Source organism: Anolis sagrei, chromosome 3 (genome assembly GCF_037176765.1).
Source record: "Anolis sagrei isolate rAnoSag1 chromosome 3, rAnoSag1.mat, whole genome shotgun sequence".
In the NCBI taxonomy this organism is placed as follows: Eukaryota; Metazoa; Chordata; class Lepidosauria; order Squamata; family Dactyloidae; genus Anolis; species Anolis sagrei.
Window position 1 is genome coordinate 182,555,438 of NC_090023.1, and position 13,241 is coordinate 182,568,678.

Consider the following 13,241-nt stretch of genomic DNA (forward strand, 5'->3'; position numbering starts at 1 on the left):
CCACCAGGCGCTGGGAGATCAAGGCCGAATTAGAGACCACCTCCGCTAGCTCAGACAGGGAAACTACTGGGTCGCGGGGTGGGCGGTACACCAGCAGGAACCCCACACTGTCACGGCTCCCCACTTTCAAGTGGACACACTCGAACCCCGAAGCCTGCGGAACAGCGCATCTGATCACGGCGATGGATTGCCGAAAGACTACTGCGACCCCTCCTCCCCGCCCCCCTTGTCTGGCCTGCTGATGCACTCCGAAACCAGGTGGACACAACTGAGTGAGATTTACTCCCCCCAGCTCATCCAACCAGGTCTCGGTGATGCATGCCAGATCCGCCCTCTCATCCATGATCAAGTCCTGGATGGCCGCGGTCTTACCATTAACGGATCTGGCATTAATCAGCAGGACCTTAAGGCCAAGGGGGCTGCCATGGAGCCTACCACTACCTACCTTCTCCAGGGTCGCAAGAACTCTGTTGCGCTTCTCCCTGGGATGTTGGTGACCCGCTATTCTCCTCCCCCACACGACTTGGATGGCATCCCCTTCCTCCGGAACCCTCCCCCCCCCTACATGGGCAGGATCTATGACTAGTCAGCTCTCAGAGGAAGAAGTCGGGCTGGGGAATAATCTCCCTTGGGCGTTAGGTAAGGATGTTTCTGATGATGAGGTAGATAATGAAACATCAAGGGAGCTGAGTGGGCTGAATAAGGGGAGTGTTCTCGAGCGAAGGAGTGTGGCTGGCTGAGCGGGGGCGACCGGGGCAGATGGGGTCTCAAAATGGTATGAACCAGGAGGGGGGGAGGGGGAGGCCCTAACCGGGGAGCTAATTGTGGAATTCACACGGGGACCTGATGGTGTATGGCGAGAAGGAACCCCGGAGGCAAATAAGGGGCGTATCTGGGGGTCCACAACTACCCTCCTAATGGTAATGCCCCATTTCTTTAAGACAGAGCGCTTTGCCATAAGCTCTCCGAGCCATGAATTGTCTTCTGGTGTTATTTGAAGACGGGAGGAACGGTCAGATGATTGGTAGTCCCTCCATAACCACACTATGGCTTCTAGTCTTATATCCTGTTGTCTTTTACCCAGGATTTGGGCCAAGGAATTACAAACTGCCCTCTTAGAAGTCCATCTGCCTCTGTTTACCAATTGGTCAGCAATGTCCACCGCGAACATGTCCGTTTGTAGATGATGATCCTGAGTGCAGGCTGCGGTTGGCTGAACCAAAAGATCTGTTGTTATATTATTGATCGTCCTCTGAGCGGCCATCATAGACCGCTGCCACTCCACAATGTTCTCAATCCTATGACTGCCCAAAGATTCTCCCCTTCCCTCAGTCAACTCATCATTCAATCCTCTTTGTGGTACAAACATACAAACCAACCAACACATGTGCATATTTTTATGTACACAAGTTGTTTTGATTATGAAACACAGGTATTTCACCAGTGTTGTTGTTATGAGGTTTATTTATACCTTACTTTTTTTCCCCCACAAGTAGTTGTAAAGATCAGAAGTCATTACGCTTCCTAATATGCTGAAGAGAAGACCCCCCCCCCCCGATGGCATAGTGCGTTAAACCGCTAAGCTGCTGTACTTGCTGACCAAAAGGTTGACGGTTTGAATCTGGGGAGCGGGGTGAGCTCCCACTGTAAGGTCCAGCTTCTGCCAACCTAGCAATTCAAAAACATGCAAATGTGAGTAGATCAATAGGTACTGCTTCTGTGGGAAGGTAATGGCACTCAATGCAGTTATGCTGGCCACATGACCTTAGAGGTGTCTATGGACAATGCCGGTACTTCGGCTTAGAAAAGGGGGTGAGCACCACCCCCTCAGTCAGACATGACTAGACTTAATGTCAGGGGAAACCTTTACCTTTAGATACCTGAACCTCAAGTTGCTGAACTTTCTATTCCAACAAAGACAACCAAACTATTTTTGCTGTAGTTATAAATACCCACATCCTCCAACAAGTACATAAACACACCTGATTGTAGCTATTCCCTCATTCAGAAGTTTCTCTTATCTTAATTAAATCTCCTTTTAAGTTTTATTTAAAAATAAAACCGAAGATTTGTGTCTTTCTTGAAAAGCACCCCTTTTGATTTAAGATTCTATCTTGGTTCAAACAGAAAGCAGTATCATAATATAGCTTTTGATTTTAACATATTATTTTCTGGAAAACCTTTATATGAAGTAATATAATTTTTAGGGCGGTGTTTTATATCAAACTTTCAGAAGAGCCAGTCAAATACAATGGTTTTAAAACTCAGTATGTGCTCTAACTTTATCGTACAAAAGTTAACCATGCCACCCAAATCTTCCTTCTTTTCTAAGTGTGAACAGCTATATCTCAAGTTGCTTTCTCTAAGAACCCTTTCCCTGTAAAAAGAGCTGCCAAATTGTCCAGTAAATTCTAAACTTTTCTTTTAGTATGACTGACTTACCTTTCGTCATATGTAGAATTAACATATTCTCTGACACATATTAGTGCAGCATCACGGCACATTTCTTTCAAGTCACTTCCTGAGAACCCATCTGTGTCTCTAGCAACTTCGCGGAGATCCACTTCGTTGTCCACCTAACAGCACACAAAGAGCAGCATATGTAATTGCAATTTGACACATTTCAACAGTGACTAACATTCCCAGCTGAGACAGAACGAAGGAATTTATCATATTGTTCATTTTGGGGTTTGGCAAAGAACAATAATATGGGTATAATCCTGCCTCCAAATTAAATTTCTTTACTTTAAATCAAAGCTGTATTGGAGAATAAATAAGATATACACCATACAATAAAACGTCCACCTAAGTGAGGTGTCTGCTGCCATATATCCTACACTTTTTCAACACTAAAGAAGAACACAAAATCGGTTTCAAATTATATGGTATTAGGAAGAGTTGTAGCAAAACAGACTTACATTTTCATTTTTCAAAATCAGTTTCAAGATTGCTTCTCTCTGCTTCACTGCCTTTAAATTAAAAACAAAACACATCATCATAATAAAACGGAAATGCCACAATAATTTTGCAATACAATGCAAGTTTTCTAGTTAGGTCCTCTACTGCACTTGGCATGGAAGCAAGTTGTTGTACAATTCCCATTCACGACCATGGGTCTTCCAACTACAGACACGGTAGGAGAAATGCAGAGTGCATCTACACTGTTGAATTAGAGCCATTTCGCACTCCTTTAACTGTCAGGGCTCAATGCTATGGGTTCCTGAGGATTTGCAATTTGGTGAGGCTCTAGCACTCGTTGGGAGAGAAGGATTGTGAAACTGCAATTCTTGTGATTTCATAACATTGACATATGGTCCTATCTCTCTTCTTGCACTGCCAACTTGACTGCCCACTCTTTCAATGCCATCATCCTTTTTTTCCTTCTCCTTGAGAAGGATGATGACACTAATGGAGATTTTTGCAGAAGCACAGTCTGTAGCACACTTGAGAGGGGTGAGTGTGGGTGTTAAGACTTTTTTTGTTGTTTTCCTACTTTCACAAGGATCCTGTTGTAGTAGAGCCTGTAAGTAATGTTGCAAGCTGTAGTATGGGTGACAGAAGGGGAAAAAAGGGTTACTCGTGAGCAGGAGTCTGATGAGGAACAACAGAGGAAAAGGATTTGGGATATACTTATGGCACCTAAAGATGAGGACTCATTTGAGGGGTTCTCTGGGGATGAAGGGTCAATGAGTGAAGGAGAGGAGGGAGACAATGGATGGGAACAGAGGAAGAAAAAGGGTTACTCGGGAGCAGGAATTGGATGAGGAGCAACAAAGGAAGAGGATCCGGGATATACTTACGGCACCTACAGATGAGGAATCATTTGAGTGTTTCTCTTGGGATGATGGGTCACAGAGTGGGGAAAACGGGGATGACACTGGATTGGACTAAGGTAAAGGAGGTGCAAGTTGTTTGTGCGGAGCCAATATCTAGTGATACATTTATGGAATTCTCTGGAAGTGAAGATTGGCAATCGAGGAATACAACTGAGTCTTGGGGGGAGCTAAGTCTTGACAGGAGATGGAGGGATGGGCGTAGGACTTCACGGGAAGAGTGGGAGCAGCTGCAAGGGATAATCATGGGGCGGTGGTCTGTTCATCTTCTTCTGATGATGATGATGTGTAATAAAAGTGGGTTCAGGAATGGGGGATCTTTGCAGAAGGCAAGGTGTTGTATGCGTTCGTGCATTGGGTACTGTCTGGACTTGTCGCTGCCTGTTTTGTGTTCAGCATTGGGTTTGGGATCTGCAGGTTGCTGCTCCTGTTCATGTGTGCTTTCAACTCGGATTGGATTTTCGTGAGTGTGGATTTCCCCCTTCCTTGACCTTGGAACGGCTTGACTACGATGCTGCTTCTGTGGACTTTGGAACTTCTCTACTTCGGACTTCTCTTGCTACGACCCTGAACTTCGCTTGACTACACTTCTCTCCCTGTGGCTTTTCTGCTTTTGTTTACCAGTTGCATGCTGTGCTTTCTTTGTGTGACCTCAGAGAACTGTGTTTGATTCGGTTTTTCTATCCGACTAATCCGGATTATACTTTTGTTTACCCTTTTGAACCAGGACTGGTTTTACCTTTGACTTTTGACCAGAGGCATTGAGTTAAGTGTCTCTGAGTCTTTTTCCTTTGCTTCAATAAACTCTGTTTTGGAACTAACTCTGAGTCTGGCCCTTTAAGGCATCTGTGATTCCGACAGATCCTATGCCCCTAGTTCCTGCAAAGGTTAAGGGCCAACTATATTACAGTTGGAGCCACAATTTATAGAGATAATAGCTAAGGGCTTTTAGTTTCTGTGCTGACCCTTTGTAGCTCTTTTCCCCAAGCAAGACTAATTTAGTCCTTACATCAGTTTTATTTGCTATGTTTTCCTATGGCTACTGCATGCTGCAGATGTAGTTTTATGCTGTTAGAGATTCTACTTTTATTGCTATGTCTGCTATTTGTTCCTTTCCATTACTATTGACATTATATTTTTATTAGTCCATTCCATTTTGTTCTAGGGCCCCTCTGAGCAGTGTCTATAAGTATAAAAAGATAAAAGCATTCAAGCTGTAAAACATATAACCCGGGGGGACAGACGACATGAAAACCACTGCTGTTAATTCTCAATTGCTTACAGGTTGGTTGATGTGAAATCTTGTGGGCATCCTTCTCATAATAGCAGAGTCAAGATCCTGAGGGCGATTAGTAGCTCCCATCACTATCACCTAAGTGTAGTAAAAACAAGGAGAATGGAAAGCTTCAAGATTTGGAATTAATTACACTTTAAAAGAAGTATGGTGATTCAGGTAACATAGCATCACAGGAGAGGAAAATGTTATTTAACATCAACAAGCGATGTAAATAGTCACGTGGATTCATTCTAAATTCGGCAACCTAAATTCAAGCTACCATTTTCCAAGCCAAGCAAATTCCCCTTCAGCGCAAACCAGTATTGAAAATTATACTTTTTTTCAAATGAATTTATACAAAGGACATGAATACTGCTTTCTATGCTTGGATCTTTGCCCCTCAAATGACACTGCTTCCAGCTGCTTCACAAATCATCCGTTTTTACAAGACTGCAGCAGCTGTGTAGGCTGTGCTCTTTCTATTTTAATCCCTCTCTCTTCCTCACACACACAAACATGCCACAGATAATCAAATACAGATAACTGGTAATAAGTAAAAGGTCCAGGGATGCATGTTTCAAAATGGGAAATGAGAGAAGGGAGAGACTGCCACCTACAGATGATAATAAATATTGCAAAAAGATTTTAGAAAAGATAATAGTCATGGGCCCAGTATCTGTATCATCCGTGTAGTTCGTGTTTCCATTTCGTTCCGTTCATTCGAATGGCACGGAACGGGAAGTCCCCTTCTGGAATGAAAATAAACTCAATACGAAAGGCAAGCAAGAGTGGGTACCAGCTCCAAGCCTGCTTTTCGACACCATAGTTATAGAGATTGCACTGAGGTCTCTTCATTTGAGATTTTTAGACAGGGCTGGTGGCTTGCTGGTTGCCAGGGCGTGCCCTCCACCACTCGGCATGCCTGCACACTTTGGACCTACATGTGTGGGCCTGCCATGGCCTGCAGCCAAGTGCTAAGTAAGGAGCGCTGCTTACTTAGCCCTCGGCTGCAGGTCCTAGCAGCCCGCGTGCATAGATCCTAAGCGCATGGTCCTGCAAGGACCTTTCTGGGTCTGCACAGTTGCAGAGTGGTGGAGGGTAAGCCGCGGCAACTAGTAAGCACCGCTTCTTACTCAGCCCTCAACTGAAGGCCCTGACAGGCCCGTGTGCGTAGGCCCAAAACGCACGGGCCTGTCAGGGCCTGCATGGTTGCCAAGCACATGAGGGCAAGCTCTGGCAACTGGCAAGCCACCAGCCCCGTGCCAAGGATTTCCGATGAAGAGACCTCAGCAATTTCCCAATTGAAGAGGGAAACAGAAGCAGCCCTAAAACTATGGGGAAGGGGAGCATTTATATATGATCACCAGCCCATTACCAACAGTGGGATGAAAAGATTCATTTTTTTTCAGATGTGGAACAAAAAAGCTCATTCAGAAAGGCGCCGTTTTCGGAAGTGGCACTTGAAAACGAAAATGGGGCCATACAAATTAAACAAAGAGAAACAGATAGCAATCTTATACAAATGTACAAGACTAAAAGATAGTACTAAAGTATTGCTTCATCAACTCTATGAGCATTTTTTCAAATACACAAGCTCTAGTTGGACTAATGCAGGGATGTAACTATAGGGGAGAGAGCTAAACGAATGAATTGCCCACCCAATTAAGAATTCTGCCTCTCCGAAAGAAATTCTCCTTATGTCTGCAAACGTACAGCACTGTAGCAACTTAAAAATTAAGTTTTACATTTAGGAACACTGTTTTCAAGGAAACGCGATAAGAATTCCCGGGGTGAATGATATCCACTGTTTCATCCTCTGAAATAGGAGAAATGCTGAAGGAAATTTTCATGGGGAATGTGGAATTCATATTTGGAGATGCAATGCCATCCTTTTGTCTTCTCCTAATAGCTACAGCCATGGATTTCTACAGCATGTTCTGTGTTGGGCTGCCTTTACTCATGCTCAGAAACGTGAGCCAGTTGAACAGTCATGTGGTCAGACTGTGATCAATAATAGGCAGTTGGCTGCTATATTCGTCTTAGTGTTTCTAATTCATGATTTTATTTTAAAATGGGAGCCCCCAGTGGTGCAGCGGGTTAAACCACTGAGCTGTTGAACTTGCTGACCAAAAGGTCGGCAGTTCGAATTTGGTGAGCAGGGTCCAGCCAATCTAGCAGTTCGAAAACATACAAATGTGAGTAAGAGCGGGAAGGTAACAGCGCTCCATGCAGTCATGGAGGTGTCTATGGAGAACACCAGCTCTTTGGCAGAGTCAGATGCAACTAGACTTTTATTTCAATAACGTACACTATTATCCACATTATTTTTGTGTATACGGTGACCATATTGTGACTTGAAGTTCTGTTTGGTTTCTGCAAAGCTTGACATGCATTCTTCTTCTTTATTACTGACCTCTGCAATATTTTGCAAATCAGTTTTGTGACTTGAGATGGTTATCACATAACCAATATCCTACGGTTATGTGATAACCATCTCAAGTCATTTCGAAGCTTCTGAGAGCAATCTCAACTGCCAGGGATATTTAAACTCATCCTGAAAAAGTTAAGATTGACTAAGCCAAACAAGATAGGATTCATTTGACTATCCAACACAACAAAGAAGGTATTAATGAACAAGGATTAATTATCCACAGGAGACCAAACCTAAAATACTAGAAACTAGCACTATGCAACCCCATACACATTTTTGACACCATCTGTTGATCCTCCGTTCAAAAAGTGAAGCCTTAATGTTAGGTGAAAATACACCCTTTAGAAAAAGAGGAAAAATGAAACTCTAGCTGCAGAGAACAGAAACTCATGGATCTTGTACTTCCCTTCTGCTAAGCATTTAAGCTCCCCTGACCTTGCTATGCTTTAGTTTTGCACTTAATGAAGATTTCTGCTGCAGAAAAGAAATACGAAATCTGTTCTACATACGTGTCCTATGCTGATTTTCAAAATCAATTTACTGTGGAAAAGTGTTACTTACTTGGCAGTTATAGTCAGTATCCAGACCATCCCAGAGACTCATGAACTGGGCCTTCATCATAGCTGTGGCTTCATGGTCAGAACTGGAACGACTTCGCAGAAAGGAATCTGATTTTTTTTAAAAAAAGGAATGTAAACTTGTGCTCATTGAAAACGACAAGAATGGGGGCAATGAGAAACTATTGGACTACAAGTCCCACCAACCCAAGATAGCATTCTTGATATTTAATATACTTTCCCCTCCAGCATGTTCCTAATCTGCTCTTGAAGATACACATTACATTCATTACATTTTGCTTCTTATGCAATGATTTACTTAACACCAAAACCTCGTGTAGCATATTGCATGCAAGCTGAAGAATAAGATTTGTACATCTTAACCACCCAATGTGGAGCATAACATCACATACAAATAAACCACAGCTGCCCTGAAATGAAAACAGAACATCTGCTGAAGGGTTTCATTGTCTTCCTGCAGCAAACATCATATTTTAAGTACTATGATTCTATGTACTAGTAAAATGGCTTTTCTACTTCTCCTCAAGGTAACTCATAATACTACCAAAGCATTTAATGGCCTAGTTTTTACAGAAAATAGCACGTTTCTTTGCTACTGACACTTATCCTACAGGACCACTGGTTTTAAAACACTTTATTGCTACCTTTTTCTGTGACTATATAGAGAGCATACATTATTTTACCTATTTCATCAATAAAGATGATGGATGGTTGCAGTTTCATGGCCAGGGAAAAAACGGCAGCTGCCAGCTTCTGAGATTCCCCATACCATTTATCTGTAAGCGTTGAGGGTTGAAGATTAATAAATCTACAACCTGCTTCCTTTGCTGTAGCTTTAGCAATCAAAGTTTTACCACAGCCTGGAGGGCCATAGAGGAGTACTCCTAAAAAAAGATACAATATTAACATTTTATTGCCACTTAGTGCAAGAGACATTGTCTGCACACCTACACACACATCTCAGCATTAATAAGGCTGCTTGTTAAGTGCCTTCACATATTCAACATCTGCACTGCTGCTCCTATATAGTTTGGCTCCTAAAAAGTTCACCCTCCTCACTTGTGGGTTGCAGATTTGATGACAACATGTAACAAAATTTGATTTTTTTCTTTTCCTAGTTTGAGTGTTCCTCCTGTTTAATTGCATGGTGCTTACTTTGAGAGTCGTTGTTGTACTCCAGAAACTTTGGTTTTGTGGCTGCCACAAATGATGTTGAATTGGTTGAGATTCTATGAGAAATTCACTGAAAAACTAAAGTACAATGTGCTGTCGAAGGCTTTCATGGCTGGAATCACTGGGTTGCTGTGAGTTTTCCGGGATGTATGGCCATGTTCCAGAAGCATTCTCTCCTGATGTTTCACCCACATCTATGGCAGGCATCATTAGAGGTTGTGAGGTCTGTTGGAAACTAGGCAAGGGAGGTCTATATACCTGTGGAAGGTCCAGGGTAGGAGAAAGAACTCTTGTCTGCTTGAGACAAGTGTGAATGTTCCAATTGGCCACTTTGATTAGCATTTAATGGCTTTGCAGTTTAGAATTGTTTTATAATTGTATTATTTTTGCATTTGATTAATATATGCTCTCTAACAATATCTAGATCCTCCAGTGCATTGTAACAGAGTCACCTTGGAGGCCCTAGAGTTGCCGAGAAATGTTTACTCGGGTTTTTAAAAATCACAGTATTTTATTTGTAGCATTTCCACTTTTGTGGCGGTCCTGTGTCCCAACCCTGGCAAAAAGTAGAGAGTCTACTCCAGGGGTTCTCAAACTAAGGGCCGAGGGCCGGATACAGCCCTCCAAGGTCATTTACACGGCCCTCGCTGAGGGTCAACCTAAGTCTGAAATGACTTGAAAGCACACAACAACAACAGCAACAACAACACTATCTCATCAGCCAAAAGCAGCCTCACACTTCCCACTGAAATAATAATAAGTTTATATTTGTTAAAATTGTTCTTTATTTTAATTATTATATTGTTTTAAAGTGTTATTTGCACTACAGATAAGATATGTGCAGTGTGCATAGGAATTCATTCATGTGGGGTTTTTTTCAAATTATAACCCGGCCCTCCAACAGAGTGTGGGACTGTGACCTGGGCCTCTGTTTAAAAAGTTTGAGGACCCCTGGTCTACTCTGTAATGGAACCTTAACATTACACTTTCTCAGGGAACAAAATGATCTCAGTGGGAATGAAAGAGAATAATAAAAGCCAAAATTATCACAGAAAACCACTCAGTCAGAAGTATTGAAATGGCACAACTAAGTATGAAATCTTTTATTTAGATAGTGCCTCACTTTCTTCAAAGCGCATCTAAAGAATCTGTGAGATTCACATTCTTCTTTTCACACTAACATTTAAGATAACTTATTATTACAACTAATTGATGATTCCAAGTTGCTTTGAGTAATTTATGTTTCATGCACAAATTTAAAGATTATCCATAAACTCTGACTGTCCCACAATGTTGCTGACACAATACCAAGCACGGAATACTTAACTCATGAATCAACTGCTTTAAACAGATTGTAGGTAATCTCCAACTCAAATTCTAAATGCATTTCATAATCATGAAAATATTGTAGGGCTTGGGATCTGGTTATCTAAAGTACTGCTTCTTAAACTGTGTGTCCCTTTGATTAATGTTGGGGTCACAGAAAAATTAGCAATAGTAAAAGTTTTCTGAATCCTACCTAATGGCTTTTAGATATTCATGCAGCATTGACAGTGGACCCTGAAGAATATAACTGTACTTCATAAAAAAAGAAAATTAGCCTGTTTAGCAAGCTTTGCAAATACTGATTTGTTATCAGTAACTGTTTGATTTGTATGCCTATTTTATATAACTATATACCAGGGGTCACGTAATATTTTCTCAGATGGAAAAGTGTTGTGGATGGAAAAAATTAAGAAGTCTCAACTTAGTCTTAACCAAAGTTGCCTAAACATCAAGGTAATCTTCAGAGATCCTCTCTGAGTGCTTTGATAAACCTGCCAAAATGAAGAAGGTATCTCCCCAGTGGGGGCACTTTGCCCATTAAAAATTCTCCCAGGAGACAAAATACTGGTAGGGCACTGAGTTTTGCCTTTTTGGTTCCAAGTAAGGAGCTTCTTTATCTGCTGAAGTTTTGCAGCTTTTATGTGTGTGGTTTTTAAAAATTATTTATGCCAGTGGTTCCTAGCCTGTAGTCCACAAGAACTATAATATGGTCCACGGCCTCACCATTTCCTCATTGTTGCAACAAGAGTGACTGGTCTCGCTAAATCCTCTTATAGTGCTGAGGTTTATTAAATGTGGTTTTCTGTGGGCAAGCAGATGGCAACTACTGGATGGCATATGTTTTGTATCAGAAAGTAGAGCTGATGTGATCTATCCAATGCAATTTTCTGAATCAGTACCCCAAATAACCCAACTGAATCTAAAATTGACCAGAAACTGATTTGTAACACTTTTGATACTAATGATGGAGAGTGGTCCCTGGTCAAAGTACTGTCTGGTCAAAAAAGACTGGGAAACATTGATTTATACTTATTGTTTTAGACCATTTATTACTACAGGTCGAGCATCCTTTATCTGGAATTCCAAATGACTCCAAAATCCAAAACTGTCCCCTTGGTGCTCAAGAAACTCAAATGTCATACTGCTAGTTGCTGTGTGGAAACTATCATGACTAGGTTGCTGCAATTTGCAGTAATATGACTATTCCTATGTTGTTAAGCTGCTTATAGCAAGGAACTGGAAAAGAGAAATAAATATACAAATAGAGGAGTGGTATAAGGAAGTATGGAAACTGGCAATAAATGATAAGCTGACAGGTATGTTAAAAGTTAAAAGAGGTATATGGAAACAAAGTGATTTTGATGATGTATGGAGAAAATTTATTGAAAAAGGATTAAAAAATAAAGAAGGAAAGTTACCTCCACAAGAAGAATCGAGATTTTGGACAGATGATATGTAAAAGCTGTGGCTTGGGAGGGGGGAGGAGAGCACAGAGGTGAGGGATAGATAATATGTATAAGCAGAAAAATAACACTAGATGCTAAAAGTTAAAGTATGGTAGGTTGTATTGAATAATACGTATCTGCTATAAAACAAACAATGTATAACAAATGTATTGAACTATGATAAAATAATAAAAAATATTTTTAAAAAAATCTGGAGAGTGTGATATCATGGAATTTGGGGTGTAAATTCTTGTTTAATTAACCATATAATGTGACCCCTGTATCCATGGAAGGAGATGGTCTTGGACTTCGCACAAATACATGAAACTGCAGATAATAGCAGTGGCCAAGTGGCTGAGGTACTGAAAAGAGTATATAGCTTGCATAGGAGGCCTGAAGGAGAAAATAAATGAAACTTTGGGTAAGTTTATGAATAAAGGGGATGTGGGGCATACCATCTATATTAGAACAACGTTTATTTTATAGTAAGATACAGGGCCCCCAAGATGAGGTAAGAATGGAATATTGATTGGTAATTGGTTGAATGTCTGAGCAGATCTGGATAGGTTTGGTAGATGCCAGATGTGATGAATGACCCCACTCTTATGATAACCTGAGATTTGTGAAAGTCTTTGTGACTACAGATTTAGGTAGAACCTCTTTTGAGTGCAAACATGGTGAGTTAAGTGGTAGCCACTTTGAATCTCCTTGTGGAGAGAAAAAGTAGTGTATAAATAAACTGAATAATAACAACCTCTCACAAGTGATTAAACAGGATTTTATCTGGCTTTATTTACTTTTGATGCAAATTATTAGGATCTACTTAGAAAAATCACCAATGAAGATTTTTCTGTACTTACCTTTAGGAGGCTGTAGGAGCCTGGAATTCTGAAACAGATGCTTTTTCCTGATTGGCAAAATGACAGTGTCCTTCAAGTCTGTAATAACCTCATCTAGACCAGCAATATCACTCCAGGTTACCTGAGGCACAAATAAATTGTTAGGAAAGTTACCATGGGAATCAAAGGGATTTGTCCAAAGATTATTTGTCCTAGGACATGATGCACTCTAACTTGGCCATCAGACAATGTTTACTTTGTCACTCTCTCATAGAGTAACCTACAGGGCCGTTCTGAAGATAATCATGGGTGGACTGGTGAGACATATAAATTGGGACTT

At 41.2% G+C, this 13,241-nt stretch overlaps 1 protein-coding gene across 2 annotated transcripts in view; it reads right to left on the reverse strand.

The window, feature by feature from the left end:
- Positions 1-13,241, reverse strand: part of ATAD1 (ATPase family AAA domain containing 1) — a 29,333-nt gene that overhangs the window by 4,875 nt on the left and 11,217 nt on the right. For both annotated transcript variants that reach the window (XM_060768777.2, XM_067465718.1), the window contains exons 4-9: positions 12,923-13,043; positions 8,802-9,002; positions 8,102-8,208; positions 5,116-5,205; positions 2,919-2,969; positions 2,443-2,576 (exon numbers count right to left, since the gene is read on the reverse strand). In XM_060768777.2, coding sequence (XP_060624760.2) covers positions 2,443-2,576; positions 2,919-2,969; positions 5,116-5,205; positions 8,102-8,208; positions 8,802-9,002; positions 12,923-13,043 — 704 coding nt within the window. The remainder of the gene's footprint in view (positions 1-2,442; positions 2,577-2,918; positions 2,970-5,115; positions 5,206-8,101; positions 8,209-8,801; positions 9,003-12,922; positions 13,044-13,241) is intronic.